The sequence below is a fragment of the Salvelinus fontinalis genome, chromosome 18 (assembly GCF_029448725.1).
Source record: "Salvelinus fontinalis isolate EN_2023a chromosome 18, ASM2944872v1, whole genome shotgun sequence".
Classification (NCBI taxonomy): Eukaryota; Metazoa; Chordata; class Actinopteri; order Salmoniformes; family Salmonidae; genus Salvelinus; species Salvelinus fontinalis.
Genome location: NC_074682.1, coordinates 9625020 through 9642547, shown reverse-complemented (window position 1 = coordinate 9642547; position 17528 = coordinate 9625020). Strand labels below are relative to the sequence as shown.

General features: G+C 43.9%; 1 protein-coding gene across 2 annotated transcripts; it reads right to left on the bottom strand.

Annotated features, from left to right (window-relative positions):
* Positions 1-312: 312 nt before the first annotated feature.
* On the bottom strand, positions 313-17526 carry LOC129814922 (PAK4-inhibitor INKA2-like). 2 transcript variants are annotated; one of them, XM_055868079.1, is made up of 2 exons: positions 11307-17526; positions 313-2460 (listed from the first exon to the last, which is right to left on the bottom strand). In XM_055868079.1, exons 1-2 carry the CDS (start codon positions 11376-11378, stop codon positions 1312-1314), a joined length of 1221 nt encoding a protein of 406 aa, XP_055724054.1. In that variant the 5' UTR covers positions 11379-17526; the 3' UTR covers positions 313-1311. The 2 variants fall into 2 exon arrangements, with proteins under 2 accessions (XP_055724054.1, XP_055724055.1); XM_055868080.1 differs by lacking the exon at positions 11307-17526 and adding an exon at positions 3615-3861.
* Between the last annotated feature and the right edge of the window lie 2 nt (positions 17527-17528).

The following is a 17528-nucleotide window of genomic DNA, read 5'->3' as shown; positions in this document are numbered from 1 at the left end:
CAGTCCTCTGCTATCTACTTGAAATCTCCGGGCCCTGCTTAGCATTAGATACATATTACATACATATGCAACGTCCGCATCGCAGTTTAGGGTTGATTTGAAAACCGCATGACAGCCTACGCTAAATGACTGCACCTCTTGTCTGTGCTGCTGGCTTGTCCTTATGTAACTGTAGGCAACCAGATGGCACACAGCTCTCGCTCTCTCTCTCTCTCTCTCTCTCTCTCTCTCTCTCTCTCTCTCTCTCTCTCTCTCTCTCTCTCTCTCTCTCTCTCTCTCTCTCTCTCTCTCTCTCTCTCTCTCTCTCTCTCTCTCTCTCTCTCTCTCTCTCTCTCTCTCTCTCTCTCTCTCTCTCTCTCTCTCTCTCTCTCTCTCTGCCATGTGTAATACACTACCCAGGATGATTGGCTGTCGAGTCAAGATGTGCCATCATGTCTACAAGGCAAGAGTTAACCCTATCCTGGAGTGGCTTTGTGTGTGTAGGTGGATGGTGAACGGTGAAGGTGTAACGGACGTGGTTCGGAACAAAGGATATGTGATGTGATGAGTAACCTTGCCTGAGACCTGAAGACTTGCGTTAGCTCCCCAAGCTAACGCCTAGGCTTTACCTCAGCGGGCTAGAACAGTCTTGTGGTGCACAGGAGATCCAGGTTCAAACCCAGTCGGTCACACAGGCCCCATCCCGATCCCTGAGTGAGGTTGATGTGACAATATTAGACTCTTGTGTATTCATCCAGCTGTCTGACTCTGGGCAGCGAGGCGAAGAAGCACCTGTGGTCATGCTCAGTGGCAGTTCAGTGGCAACTGTTTCACAACGTCACAGATAAAACATTTACTAGAGCCCATGCAGTACGTGTAACAGCTGTGTTCTATTGCTAGATAGAAGTACAAGATGAGACATGAGGGTGGGGATACACTTGGGTGGGACCTACGAGCAGAATTCAAACATAATGAAACAGGGTTGAGGTGTGAACCATGACGATGAAATTCAGAGCATTTCTGAGCATCGTGTCCATATTGAAGTACCGTCTATTGTATAAGTCCAGGGCACTTATGGACTCATTCGAGTCCTAACAATTTTGGTGAACCCATCTATAAGAGGAAGTCCTGCTTACTCTCTCAGTCACAGCCAGTGAGGTCTTAGGATTGTCAGACAAACAGTTGCCCTGATAATCTCTCTGTTGGGAAATAGTGTGGATATTCATTCCTCAGTCAGTCCATTCTCTGAGAGGAGACAGACAAACACACAAACCTCCCAGAGCTCCCAGCCAAATCCCCAACACCTGCCACCACCCTGGAGCAGCGTCAGCATCAGACCCACACAGCCGTGTTGTAGTCAAACAAGGGCTGCATTTTCTCCACTCTGGCCTCCTGTCTCCACTCTTGTCTCCTGTCTATGTAAATCTCTGAGAACTGGCTCTGGCTGTGTCTCTCCTCAGCCAGCTGGGGACATGTCCGGCCCTTACCCTGCTGCTGCTGTCCTACACCTGCCCAGAACGGGAGGTAGAAGCTTCCCTTGGTCTGCTGCTTGGCCACTTTCTTGGGCCTCTTGAAGAGTTTGGCCTCCTGGTTCTCGGGGACCATCCAGCCTGGCCTCTCCTTCAGGAGCTTGTCCCTGTCGGGCCTCACGCTGCGCAGGAACTTCTTGAAGATGTTGGTGGTCAGAGAGAACTTCCTGCAGATCTCCTGGGAGCGGCTGAGACGGAGAGGGTGGGCTGGGGAGTCGGGCCTGTCGGCTCCGTCCGCCCCCACACAAACACCCCCAATCATCTCCTCCTTCTCCAGCTCAGGCAAGTCCAGCCAGTTGCCCACCAGGTCGGCAAAAACGTTGTCCCCTAGGACCAGGGGCTGCCGGTTGCGGCTGCGGCTCATGAGCGAGGAGGTCCAGTCGCTGGAGTCGTCCATGCTGTCCTGGAAGTAGTCGCTGTCCAGCGAGGGGCCTTCCCTGGACAAGCTGTAGAGGATGCCAGGCAGATCCACCACCTGGGCTGGGTGAGCCGGATGCTGATGCTGCTCTGGAAACACTTGGCTAAGACGTGGGCCACAGTACTCCACCTGTGGGGCAGTGTATCCAGACACTCTGCGGGGGAGAGGGAGAGGCTGGCTCTCACTCTCAGTCTCCAATGTCTCTAGGCTGGAGGAGGAAGGAGAGGTGCCCAGGCTGCTCCGGTGCCCCACTCGGCTCTGCTGCTGCTGCTGCTCCTCCTGACCAGTTGTCCAGTCCAAGGGGGGCCTGAGGGTCAAATCGTGGCCAGGTCCGAGGGTAGGCTTGAGGCTGGGGATAGGGCAAGGGCCACATGTGTCTGCTGTTGGTGGTGGGGCCGCCCTTTGGATGGGCCTCCCTGAGATGTCTAGTTGCTCCAGCACTGTCTGCACTTGTAGAAGCTTGAGTTCCTGAAGAGCCCCCATCATGGAGTTCATTTGAGCATGGAGGCCATCTCCTGCCTCCTTCATACAGACCTGTAGGGAAAGAGAGGGGAGAGGGAGAGGATGAGAGAGAGGGGGGAGACAAACACAACAGGGAAATGGCCAGTTAGCTTCACCCGCAAACGTCATCCATTCAAGCACTTCTATAACACATCTATAACCCTTAGTCAAACATCGACCACTGTTTACATTGCCCCTCTACGTTTGAACTTAGTTAGATCACAGCACCTCTTAGGACAAATGAACGAACTCAAAGACGAACCAAAATGTACACATGGCACTAACATATTTAGCCCTCACAAATAATGATTTGTTTTCCATATCTCCATTAGTGTTGCTACAGTTTATCTCTCGCTGCACCGTAGCCCTTCTGTGTTTTGAGGCCACTCGCGTTTTTTTGTTCGGTCACGTGACCTGTTTTGAATGACAGGGCCCCCATATGGCCTGCGTATGTGAGAGGACTCTGTCGCTCAGCAGCTGTAGGGAGGTGTAACTCTGGCTTCATCTCTCCCACGCTCTCTCTTTTTCTCTCTCTCAAACTACTCTCTCTCTCTCTGTTCCAGCATCCTGTGGGACTGAGCTTATGTCATGTGACCAAGCTATAACCGTTTCCCCTGCAGCCAAGCAGTCCCTGAGGCAATAGCGTGTCTTTAAAAATGAAGCCACACACCCTGGCTTACTTTGAACTTGGCTGTTGATATGACAGATATGTCTTCGGAATTAAGAACGCACAGATGCGAATGCTCCTCCTTAAACGCAAAACTGTGTGATGCTACAGAAAAAGAAGGGAAAACAGCATTTCAATCCACGCTGATATCGTTTTGAGAATGCCATGTTGCATTTGAACATTTGAATAATGGATTGGAATAACAGATCATATTTCAGTAGTCGTACCAACTATGTTTTCACTGTTTTCACTGTCTCTCTCTGAATAGACACCTTTCACTCAAGAACAGCTAACACAACTGGGTAATACAATTGGTCCACCATACCAACAATGTAACATTATTTGTGTGCACTTTATAAGATTGCTCCAACTCACAGTAGAATGCAAACATCAGAACAATTTGGATAAAATGCTGTTCTCAATCAAATGAAATATAGAAAACATCAACTTTATACCTCACTCCGTACGTCCAAGATATTAAATCTATCCATCAGTCCAAGATCCTAATAAATCCTCTTACCTTGTTATAACTTTTACACAAGTCTGTTCCTCTCTCTTGGCTGCTCTGTCAGTCCGTCTCTACTCTCCACTCTCACCTTTCAAACAGCCCTTCCTGCCAACCCCTATATGTAGCCCCTGCCAATCAGGGCCAGTCTCTGTCCTGGCAGCCAATCAGTTGTGTCTGTCTAGACGTTAATCCCTAACCGTGGGGGTGGGTTCACTCAAGCACACATTAATTGACAAAGACTGGGTGAGAGTCAGCAGCAGTGGAAGTGGTGTTTGGGGTAACAGCAGTGTGAGTTGGGGGGGTGTGAGGGGTGTTGGGGCAGGGGTGAGTGTTATGGCGGCCTTGCCATATGTTTAGATGTCTAGAGGGATTCAATTATTGAAGAATAGGAGGGGGGGGGGGGTGTATCATAAGTAGCAAGGTCAATGATATTGTACTTGGGGACTGTGGTGCACATAGGTGCGGGTTGCGAAAGCATTGGACCAGTAACTACAGTAACTAACACAATAGCAAACGACAGACAGGAAAGTATCACCAGAAGTGATTGAGAGGTGAGAGGTGAGAGGTGAACATAATAATCTGCAGTATGTCCTGATGTATGACGTCACAACATGTTTACAATATGTTAATAACATGTTGTAATACCTAATACGAAGCGTGACCTGGTAAATCTTTTTTTTTTTTTTTAAACCTGCAGGCCTACATCAAAAGAATAAATCAATATAATTTGCCTGAAAAATCATTCAACATTTTGCAGACGTTCTTGCTTCGAGCTGATAAGACGACATGGTCAATCTTTCAACAGTTGCAAGAGCCACTGTACTGACCAACCCTAAACTAGCCTTTCATCCCTTCATATTCAAACAAAGATACGTATGCATGAAGAAGCACTTGAAAAGGTCTCACAGAAGATATCATAATCCATACGCAGCTCAGCGGACATTTCCACCCAAAATGAAACGCAACATCAGTAGAGAGACAAAGGAGTCTTTGTTCCTGAGTAGCCATTATAGAAGTAGCCATTATAGAAGGTGAAGGTAATTGGAACAACGAGGTTGTCTCTGTGTTCCCCTGCGGTTCTAGTCGCTAAAACATATGGCTGACTTCATTAGGTATAACTAGCCGGAGTCTTTAGAAGCTGGTGAACAGGCTTTATATAATTACTGTTTACCTCAAACCACATCAAGGTTCAACCAGCATTGCCACATGGTGCACACAGTTGGGTTTTCCCGATTATCTCCATAAAACAACATGTGGAATTGTCAATAACATTACGTCAGAATAATTCGAAAGATTACATCACAAGGTGCTGAAGTTCTACAGCTGTACTGCGACCTCTTGTTTGGAGATGCTACTATTCCTATTCACATGGAACCTATCTGGCTGACTTGTTCACGCATGCTTACTCCTCACATGCAACCCTTCTTCCATCCCAAATACACACATCCGCTCCAATTATATAAAAGCGCACACGCTGTTTACTCCATTTGGCTCTCTTAAATAATGTCCTCTAAGGCTTCAGCCCCATTGTTGACACTGTGCCAACGAAGGCACTTAATTGACCTCACATGACACCAAAACTTTGTGGCCCAAATAGGTCAGACTAGCTGGAATCAGCTTTCTGCTGGATCAAATCAAGTCACATTTTTTTTGGACTGACTATCTCCCCGGGGCAGTGTACTGTCCCACCCCAAATGTTTACTGTATTGTATTGTGTTGCAGAGACGGCTTGAGTCAGTTGTTCATAGAGATGTGCTGATAACCCCCCGTCTCATTACCTGGATCCTCCAGATCTTAAACTCAGCAAATGGAGAGGGAAATGGTGCCTTTTCGGGGGGGGGGGGGGGGGGGGGGGGGACTGCAGGGCATCGAACACTGACTCTCTGGTACCATTAGCTCATTAAAGCCACATCTCAAATACTGAAGCTAAGTCAGCAGCTCTCTGTAATGTTAGTGTGTTAGCATTACTTCAGCAGTTTGATCTGTCGGTGTCTACCTGTAGACTGTAGACAGTTGGTTAGTGGCTGAAAACGTATTAGGAAGTAAAAAGTGCAGGTTAAGGACAATCCAGACGTCCTCAGGCAACAAATGCAGTGATGCAAACGGAATGTAATTGGCAATTAAGTTCTGGATGATTCAAATGTGGGGAGTAATCACTGGCAGTCCGGAATTAATGTTGGATGATTACCCATTAAAAGTTACATGTCTCTTAAAAAGGCTATGAGGTGCCACGTCATATCAAGTGTGCAAAGGAGCGCTCAACAGCTATTACACAGTTAACATTCACGCTAGTCGTTGAATATGCATGAATGTGAATGAAATCCCACCTAGCATAAATAAATGAACACTATCCTTGCACTCAATTGAGATTAAGGTCGCGGCTCTTGAGTGTTCTCTCCTCATTCAGTTAAGGGGGGAACAAAATGTGAGCAAGCGTGATGCATTTGTCACGGTTAAATCTGTCTCCCTACATGTACACAGAACCCTTATTGACGCGGTTGAACTGGATTCATTGACAAAATAAACAGCACCCAAAACACATTTCTTTAAGTGGCAGTTCAGCCTAATAAGGGAGTGTCAACTAAACACATGTACTTCATGTCATGAATTTAAAAGAGAGACATTCAGTGTTGATGGCCAGAGGTAGGAGAAATGAGAGGCCAAGGAAAGGTTATCAAACCTTGGGCTATTAGAGAGGGCATTTATCACACACACACACACACACACACACACACACACACACACACACACACACACACACACACACACACACACACACACACACACACACACACACACACACACACACACACACACACACACACACACACACACACACACCTCTTATTGACTATGAATGGTAGGTTGTATTGGTCAAGGGCAGTACTGGGATCTGTATCCAGGGCATACAGACCATACCTCTGTACTGTCCATATAGCAGAGCCCTGTGGTGGGGTGAGCTAGGGCTCTACGCTGCCCATAGACCAGAGGTGGGGTGAGCCAGGGCTCTACGCTGCCCCTAGACCAGAGGTGGGGTGAGCCAGGGTTCTACGCTGCCTATAGACCAGAGGTGGGGTGAGCCAGGTCAAGCCTCTTGGGGCCTTTAACACTGGGAGGTGGTCTAGTGGGCAGTTTCCTGGCCTCGCAGACCCTGTTTCTGCCTTAAATGATAAAGCTGGAAGGGAGCAGTGGGTTGCTTAAGCCTTAGAGGCCATTAGCGACATCTTTGGAAGATCATTTTTGAAGTCAGTTGGTGGTCAAATCTAGAGACCTAATGATCGACAGCAGATGAGAGACTGGAACAGAAGTCTGTAGATGTTGTGTGCTGTGCAAGTGCTCACCGAAATTCATAACAATAAAAATAGAACACTTTACTAGATCATTGTACTGCAAACGCTCAAGATAAATGTAATGACCTACCTACTACCATGACATTCATTAGGTAGGTCTTGAGCAACTTGCTTATATTTTCGGGTTGGATCATTTATTTTCACTGTGAATCACTTTCATCCGATCTCAATGATCGCATCACGCAAACCACCTGCCAATGTGACCCCGGACAATTTCAGCCAAGGGGAAGGAAGGGCCGGCTGGAGAATGGAACCACAAGAGATGCTCCAAACAAACTAACTGAGACCACTGCTCCGTACCACTACTACCCCTACGCCCTGAAGGTAACAAGGAACGAGGAGAGTCTCCGTGAGCACAGAAGCTTGGTTCACCACCTCAGGACGTAACGGTACTGGCATAGTTTTTCTCTCAGAAGTTCCACCTTCTCACGCACACCCTCCCTAGAATAGCATTCCAAACTGACAGATGGTTATGTTTGAAATGTCTTGAGGTGAATTAAAGATAAAGAATAACCATAAAAGTGAAATTAGTGTTGGTATCGATGTCAAAAGCTTTGGTATCCTTTTACGCGCTGAAGTTACATCACCATGCAGATGTTCAGGAGGTACTCAGGGGGAACATTAGTTGCCTTGAAAAGGACTGAATCTTTGTCATCGCCGTTGTGCTTAGCAATGTTGCTTTGTCATACACCCAAGAATTTGTTTTGCCATACAGGACTTTCATATGAAATCAAATCAAACTTAATTTGTCACATGCGCCCAATACAACAGGTGTAGGTAGACCTTACCGTGAAATGCTTACAAGCTCTTAACCAGCAATGCAGTTAAAAAAAGTTACTAAAATATTTAATAAATAAACGAAAGTAAAAATTTATGAAAAGTAACACAATACAATAATGAGGCTATATACAGGGGGTACCGGTACCGAGTCAATGTGCAGGGGTACAGGTTAGTCGAGGTAATTTGTACATGTTGGTAGGGGTAAAGTGATTATGCATAGATAATAAACAGCGAGTAGCAGCAGCGTAAAAATAAATGTGTGTGGGGGGGGGGGGGGGGGGGGTCAATGTAAATAGTCCAGGGGGCCATTTGATTCATTGTTCAGCAGTCTTATGGCTTGGGGGTAGAAGCTGTTGAGGCTCCATTTTGGTCCTAGACTTGGCGCACCGGTACCGCTTGCTGTGCGGTAGCAGAGACAACAGTCTATGACTTAGGTGACTGGAGTATCTGACCATTTTTGGGGCTTTCCTCTGACACTGCCTAGTATATAGGTCCTGGATGGCAGGAAGCGTGACCCCAGTGATGTACTGGGCCCTACGCACTACCCTCTGTAGTGCCTTACGGTCAGATGCCGAGCAGTTGCCATACCAGGCAGTGATGCAACCAGTCAGGATGCTCTCGATGGTTCATTTGTAAAACTTTTTGAGGATCTGGGGACCCATGGCAAATCTTCAATCTCCTGAGAGGGAAAAGGTGTTGTCATGCCCTCTTCACGACTGTCTTGGTGAGTTTGGACTATGGTAGTTTGTTGGTCATGTGAACTTGAAACTCTCGACCCGCTCCACTACAGCCACGTCGATGTTAATGTTTTCAATGTTTTCCTGTAGTCCACGATTAGCTCTTTTGTCTTGCTCACATTCTTATCTCTGACCTCCTCCCTATACGCTGTCTCATCGTTGTCGGTAATCAGGCCTACCACTGTTGTGTCGTCAGCAAACTTAATGATGGTGTTGGAGTTGTGTTTGGCCACTCAGTCGTGGGAGAACAGGGAGTACAGGAGGGGACTAAGCACACACCCCTGAGGAGCCCCAGTGTTGAGGATCAGCATTGCAGGTGTGTTGTTGCCTACCCTTACCACCTGGGGGCGGCCCGTCAGGAAGTCCAGGATCCAGTTGCAGAGGGAGGTGTTTAGTCCCAGGGTCCTTAACTTAGTGATGAGCTTTGTGGGCGCTATGGTGTTGAATGCTGATGTTTAAACAGTCCATAGCATGATATATATAACATCCACAATAAGATGATTAGACTTAGGTAATTAGGCTAAGCTACAGTCCTTATTCTATTCCATTAGTTTCTATTCTATTATATTGCTCTTATTCACACCCCCTTGCTTGTTCTCTGCACTGGTATAATGGTAAATGGGGGTTCAGGGGAACCAGCGTAGGCAGACACAGACAGACATGTGGGAACTTTGGCATCAGCAACACCTTAGGGGTACAAGACACTCCAACAGATTGTGCTCTGCATGGTACAGGAGTGGACAGACTCAGGGAGAGTAAAAAAAACAAAACTTGCATCTGCTCTCTGTTTCTGCTTCATCACAGGGATGACAGACTCCCTCTTCTTTTGGGTTTGCAAACTGTGATATGGCAACCATCACTTCACACAACACGCCATACCATGGCTCCCTCCTGTTGTGATCAGAGTGCCAGGCCAGTTGACAGACGTGGAGCTAATTCAGTGCAGACAACCCAGAAGCCACAGAAGTGTCATGTTACAGACCGTGCATGCCTTGCCCTGGGCATGTGGGTTAAAGAACATTCTACCCGTTTGAAGAGCGTTCCAATAGGAGTTGTGCCAGTTAATGCTGCTTTGAAAATGCTGTGTGTGCATCTGCCAAAAGATCTGGAACATGAGCAGTGAGAACCCAGAATGTGGATCGGACACTTCAAACTGAGAATACTGTTTTTTTCCCTGGGTATCTTTAATCACAGAGTCCCTAACAACGGCCCTATGAAAACAGAATCGATTTACAGCAATAGCCTATCTATTTCAGAAGACTGTCTTCAAAATCCATCACCGTCAAGGGAGTGTATAGCCTACACATGCCTCTGTGTTTGAAAGTTAGGAATATTAATAAAGCAATATTAAACCTACAATCTGTAACATTTTAGGCGACCCCTCCAAATTCACATAGCAATGTGATTTATAGATTCTGTCATTCTCATTGAAAGCAAGTATAAGAAGCGGTAGATCCGTTCTATGTGCGCTATTTCTATGCTTCCCTTTAGTTAAGTTTTGTTTTTATGTCTTTTACTTTCGGTTTTGTACACCAGCTTCAAACAGCTGAAAATACAATATTTTTGATTATTGAAATGATATTTCACAGCGGTTTAGATGGTACAATGATTCTCTACATTTGCTTTGTCACATAAACTGAAATTCGGCTAACTGTTAGAATCTTTGCAACCTGGTAATGGCTGAGCATTTTCTGCATATTGCACCATTAATATAGGTAGCAGTTGAATATCTGAAGTTTAATTCCAAAACACTATATTTCCATTTTCAGAAATGTTGATAAATGGACTTTTATTGTTTAAAGAAATTATGAAAGATTGGTGTGCTTTTTCAATATCTAATCATGACATGGGGTTGTTCAACATGTATTTGTTTAAAATCTATCACTTGATGGGTTTCATTTCAGAGAGACAAATAATAATGTTTTCTTGCTAAATGCTATATATCCACATCACTCTCAGATAAATAAGTAGTACTGCTTGGTTTTACACAGTCAAATGTAACAAAGAACTGTACAAATGCTACATTTGTGACATCAATGTTTCAAAAATGTTTTATGAAATAGAGTAATATGAGATCTGTATGTAAAACATTTACCTTTGACATTGTGGTCATTTAGCAGATGCTGTTATCCAGAGCGACTTACAGTAAGGGCATTCATCTTAAGATAGCTTGAGACAAGCACATATCACAGTCAAATATATAGGATACAAACATTCCATTCCAGCTAAACAATGGATATATAGCATTTTGCACAGAAAAAACATTTCATACACATCTAAAATCTATGAATTAAAAATCTGAGAACAGTAATTTTTACACACACATGAAAGTACCCATAAGCAATCATGTCTGATGACAAAACACTATTGCAAAATAATTGTTGGCCATAGCGTTTTGGAAATAGTCTTCATAGAACATTGAGCATCTCATGGAAAAAAAGGAGCGCAGGAAACTGCTTGACCATTCATTAGACTGTACCATTTCATCCCGTCCATCCCAGACGCATGAACAACGGTCTGCAAGAATCATAGGATCGAATGTTCGAACTGAGCATTTCATTTGCTGGAGTTTATTTACTTATTTACAAACGGAGTCAATGGAACTATGCCGTATTATGCAAACTCAGCTGTATAACTAAATATGAATAACTAAATATTATAATTTATATTTTTGTAGTTGTTTACTTATTTTGTGACCCAGTTGCATTTTTATTTAAAATGACCAAAACACGCTACAACTAAATGCATATACTAAAATTTGGATTTCATAACAATAGTTGAAGTAGAAACAGAAAACAAACATTGTATAATCAGAAAACTCAAATAAGATGACATACCAGTTCCTGCTTCAGACGTCTCAAGCAAGTATCCATATTTTTGCGCTCTGACATGTAAAGCTGTCGTTCCATTTTTGTAAACGTAAGTAGGCTTTGTCAAATAAAATACTTGCTCATTATTTCAAGCATGCCTATCACAAAAGTCACACAGTCTAAGCTATTTAATTGTCAGCGTCATGATGATGGAACAAGCAAAAACGCCAATATTGTTCTGGAATGCGCGCGCTCGTCTAGTTTTGGATGTGGATTCCAAAAGCACAAACTCTCGAATCTGTCGCTCTGTGTTGGGTATATTTACTCCAAATATGATTGATTGTTTAGTCCTAAAGATTATTTAGGTTTGCACGATTGCCTGTCGATATCTCTGACTTGTCATCCCCTGCGTTGTAACCTATTCATCTTCTCATTCATGGGGAGCGCTTACGTTGACCACTCAATTTCCTCCAATGAGATTGCGATGTTTATTTTTCTTTGGCACTGTGCTGACGTTATAGCTGTAATGAAAAAAAAGGGAATATATTTGCAATGGACTTTATGAGTTATGGCCATGTGGTATTAAAATAAATAAATCTACATTTCATTTTAAATATAAAGTAGTTAGGCGTTGACAGTGTTTTAGACTAGAGAAAATACACATTTGAACGAAGTAGCAATTGCACTGGCGTGTAGACACCTGCTCGTTTGAAATGATTGAAATGGAATGGATTTGACATTGTAATTGTAATGGAATTGTACCAGTGGAGGCTGCTGAGGGGAGGACAGCTCATAATAATGGTGGAATGGAGTCAATGGAGTGGTATTAACCACATGGAAAAGGCTTCTTAGATACCATACCATTTACTCCATTCCAGCCATTATTATGAGCCGTCCTCCCATCAGCAGCCTCCACTGAATTGTACATATTCTCGAAGGATGGGATGTAACACTGGACCAAAAATGTGTACAAGTCAAAGCCTCCACTTTCGATACACAGACGATGATTGGTTGAAAGGCAAGTTGGGTTATGCATTGAATTGGTATTCTTCAGAAAAATAAACCCAAAATGCATAATTCACATGACGAATGCTGGTGTCCTGCCACTCAAGTCATACACACAACATATCCTAGTCATTTTTTGCACTGCAAAAGGTAGGTAGGTAGGTAGTGGCATTAGGCCAGTAACCAAAAGGTTGTTGGTTCGAATCCCCAGGCTGACTAGGTGTAAAATCTGTTAATGTGCCCTTGAGCAAGGCTCTTAACCCTAATTGCTCCTGTAAATTGCTCTGCTAAATAACTAGAACTACAAAGTGTCTGCTAAAATGAGCAGCACATACTGTTGGTTATCTCAGGAGGGCAACGTATTGTCACCCTCACAGTCAGCAAGGAAGCACCTGAGTGACAGTCCTTTGTTGTGTGACCTGGATACAATACTCATTGGAGGAATGAAGGGGTTGATCCTGTAAATATCCCTCTCTTGCTCAATTGAGACACTTGGACCAGACTTCAGAAATGGAACTTGGATTCGGAGCTCCTTGTGTATGACCTGATTCCATCTAAATTAGTACTATTATCGTCTTGTATCTGCCACATGTTGGGCTTTCCCAGATGGATGAGAGAGGAGGAGGTAGCTCTGACTTCAATTCCAAAAGCAAGGAAATGGGTCTGGATGTATGAATAAATCATCTGAAACATCGGTGTACTTTAGGGAGAAGAAGAGTGGCTGCCTTCAACACGCTGTCTCCTTTTATTAGACAGCTTGATTTCCCACTGTTGTTATTACAGTATTATGCAAATATGTTTGCATTTATTCATGTGCAAAGAGAAGCTCTGTTACCCTTGTTGGGTTCATGTCTTTATGCAGAGTTTCTTGCCCAGCAGCGTAGTGTAATGAGATGTATGTTAAATATGACAACCTGACTTTCTTTTAATGAAGAATGTGAACCCATGCATGACCCTGACCTGCAGCTGCCCTCCTGCATGTCCCCACTTCCCCCCAGCTGTCCACAGGACTATGCCGCCTGTGGAAACGTATCCAGTGCCAGACCACACAGCACACACTACTGCAGACACATTCAGCAGCAACAACTGTTCTCCACACATTATCCCACTGCAAAGCCAAAGAACATGCTTTTATATAGCGTTAATTGAGTTTACTAATAGGAAGTGCATCTTCTTCTCGTCAGTTTTTTCCCAACCACCTGCTTCAAACCCAGCTCCATGTACTCTTTCTGGTATTAAAATGGGTCACTGCATCAGCCACTCCCCGTTTGGCGAGTTGAGGGTCACACTTAGTCAACAGTTAGTGCCCAGATATCAGCATGCTGCTTAGTTAGCATTCATTTATGACGCATTGCAGTAGTAGCCTCTGAGTCTTTTTCAATTGATGTGCTCTGTGCTGAACTGTTGTGTGAGCTAGAACCAGGAGCCAGATTGTCATCAGTTTATGTTGGAGTGAGTGCTCACCCAGTTTGAGCTAAATTGGCCCAATGCGCCATCATTGTCTTGCACAGTTTCTCCTCGTCATCATTGACTGTTCCTGGCATTAAGGGATTAAGCGAATTGATAGGGGCTGATCAGATGTTACCTTGTTTTGAAATGAATATGATCTCCACAAGCCACTTTCTAAAATGTAGGAACGTTGGCTCAATGGTTGAAGACAAGCCTGACCCCTTGTGGCTATAATTGGAATAACACAGTTTGAGATTGATAACACTATTTTACATTAAACGAGAATTCGAACCATTTCAACCATGAAATGAATCATTTAAACCACAAAGTGGAAAAACACATTCGAAATATCTTCACATGTCTCTCCACACGTAATAATTTATAATCATTGCCTCTGAATTTGTGGTTTTCATCATCTCTTCATTTTTCTCTCTTATACACTGCTCAAAAAAATAAAGGGAACACTTAAACAACACAATGTAACTCCAAGTCAATCACACTTCTGTGAAATCAAACTGTCCACTTAGGAAGCAACACTGATTGACAATAAATTTCACATGCTGTTGTGCAAATGGAATAGACAAAAGGTGGAAATTATAGGCAATTAGTAAGACACCCCCAAAAAAGGAATGGTTCTGCAGGTGGTGACCACAGACCACTTCTCAGTTCCTATGCTTCCTGGCTGATGTTTTGGTCACTTTGAATGCTGGCGGTGCTTTCACTCTAGTGGTAGCATGAGACGGAGTCTACAACCCACACAAGTGGCTCAGGTAGTGCAATTCATCCAGGATGGCACATCAATGCGAGCTGTGGCAAAAAGGTTTGCTGTGTCTGTCAGCGTAGTGTCCAGAGCATGGAGGCGCTACCAGGAGACAGGCCAGTACATCAGGAGACGTGGAGGAGGCCGTAGGAGGGCAACAACCCAGCAGCAGGACCGCTACCTCCGCCTTTGTGCAAGGAGGTGCACTGCCAGAGCCCTGCAAAATGACCTCCAGCAGGCCACAAATGTGCATGGGTGGGTCTCCACTGAGCTGGGGAAAAAATGCTTTTAGTTTTTATACCCCCAGCTCAGAGAATAACCTTTTGATCGAGATCATATGTGATAGTTGTTTGTTTTGATGAATCTTGTGGGTATTTATTGTATTGTGTTGTTGTTATGTTGCTTTATGTTGTACTGTGTGTTCATGTTCACAGCGCTCCATTGAGAAATAGACCCTGGCCTCAATGGTGACCCGCCCTGTCTAAAGAAAAGTAAAACATTTAAAAGTAGTGGGAGAACCACACAACATATCATCGGGTGCCTCCAAGTTTACTTCGATATGACGGTTATTATGTCAATATTTGCGCATTAAAAAAAGTTTACACGCCATTTCTCGCATGATACATTTTATCGACACAAAAAGATACCACATTTGTTGAATGAACAAATTGTCTGTTGGCATTTATAAATTGTAACGGCCTTTCCTGTTTCCATCAGCCCAGACCTTTTTCATCAGTCAGGTGATTTATCCGCATGAAATGTTTGGATGGAAACCTGGTTAGAGATGGGGAAAGTTCACTTTTGCAGACAGCTACAGCTATAGGCTACCTAGTAGCTACTAGCATTGTTACGTTTTGGTAGCGGCGCGCTGAATAATTATAGATAGTTGGCTAAGCTTTGATCAGCATAGATATCTGAACATGGCTGGGCACCGCCAAGAGCAAAAAACACCATGTCGAGAGGGATCCCAAGCTCACCGACCAGCCTGTAGGCTCAATCACCAAAGTTTAGGAGCCTAGAAGCCAATCTAATACCCACCCATCCCCCACACCACCTGCTGACCAACAAGATCGAGAACAGCCAGGGCTTAGCACCAGGATCACGAGGGTGACATCACAACAAGCACCTGTACCGCCGTTACCCCTGCCACTAGCACCTGAAGGCCTGTTGAATCTAACCAAAACTGAACTAGTGGAAGCAGAGTTTATTGTGTCTCACACATTCTTGCAAAGTGTACGAATCTTTTATAGATTTGCTCATACTGTGGAGCTGCTCTGTGCGTGTTGGTAGGCGCAAATTATGTGTAGGCCTACAGCAGCGGATACAAGTGTATATGATAGTGGGGCGCATATCTTTCTTGTGTTATTCTATAAAACGACGGTTGTTAATGAGCACGGCTAAATTCAAAATACATTTTGTTTTACATTTGAACAGCAGTAGGACCAATCTGCCATGTTTTATTAGGGCTATAAAGCAACACTAGTTTGAGCAAAAGAAAGCTCACAAGCCAGGTTCGGCTGGCAGATGTAAATCTTTATCTGACACTAGTGTCATGATGTGGCCCTTTCTGGGTGTAGATTGTGGCTTCCCCCTCTTTCTCTCACTCTCTCCTACACCCAGGTTCTGTTATCTCAGGCCATAAATTCCTGGTGGAGACGTTCTCCCCCTGGTCATGCAGAGCGAAAGGCACAGAGAGAACAAAGGATTTCACGTGGCCGAACTCCAAAATCCCCAAAATTGGAAAATGAAACAAAATGCCAACTTGTGAGGTGGGAATGGCCCGTGGACACTTAAGGGACGGGTATGATGAGTGTGTTTCATTTGGTGACCTCAGAGAGGACAGGAAACACACATAACTATATCTCTGAATGTGTACATTTCTCAATTATGAGCTTTGCATCTAATTCTTGTATAAAATGGATGAGTAAAGATTTTCTGAAATGATTTGTGAAATTATGTAATGTGATGTTAAATCTTTAATGTGAGAGAATTGTATTCCCTTTCAACTTTAACTAAGTCATTGGCCCGCCCCCGTGAGCACAAACATGATCGGGCATCATAGAACCGCCTTTTCTGCTGTTACGAATAAAACCCCCTCCTCAGTAAATCCTCTTGAGACCACGCGTACATCGGTGTAAACTGAGGGGGCACAGGTTTGAGTTTAGACTAAGCAAACCCACAGCGTGAGCTGTGATTGTGAATAGTTGTTGAATTCCTAACCCTTACCACGTAGAGCATTGGCTACACGGCTGGAAATGGTTAAACTCCGAGACTATCGATCCCTACAGAATAAGAGCAAATCTTAGATACTAATTACTAGTCTGTAGCTAGAAATTATGTCAACCTGGGATGCGAATACAAACAACCGCCGAAACATCTATTCTATGAGATCATTTCTGAATGGTACTCTGAAGTATTCGTTCTAACCATGAAATACTATGCTCTTCAATGAAACAGAAAGAGAGAGAAAGAGAAGCGGATGAACTGACTCTCCAGCAAACGACACATGGGCGTAAATATATATATTGATTGCAATTATTCCCGAATGAGTGAGCCTTCATGTGCAAAGGATTAGCATTTCAATTCATATAATTATCAACTGTGGGTACTGGTGACTCCTTTTGTCATTCCAGCTCTTTCTCAGTACACACCCCCTTCCCTTTGTCCAACAAGCCATCATATCAGTTTAGCCCACTAGGGGATCTTCCCTATCATTGTTAGTAACCAATATCTACTGTTTGTTTGTTTATGCATTTCTGTGATTATTTAGTTAGTTAGTAAATAAATGATTAAGCCAATTGGTGTATGGATGATTCATAGTAAAGGCTGGGTTCGTGCAGATAACCAACAATGTACGACGTTTGGAATGAGACTGACGTGAGGTAAAGAATAATTCATTAATAGAAGACTAATTGAGATATAGTGTTATATTCAGAAAATTATAACTTTGTAATTCGATGATTTTCCGTGGTGCCCTGACATCCTAGTAAATTACATTTACACGATTAGTTTAATCACATAATAATAATTACAGA

What these genes read in the sequence shown, in the direction of transcription:
- LOC129814922 (XM_055868079.1), bottom strand. Translation starts at nt 11,378, where the DNA reads ATGGAACGACAGCTTTACATGTCAGAGCGCAAAAATATGGATACTTGC. An exon ending in GACGTCTGAAGCAGGAACTG is followed by an intron (nt 2,461 to 11,306) that starts GTATGTCATCTT and finishes CTTTCCCTACAG; the next exon opens with GTCTGTATGAAGGAGGCAGG.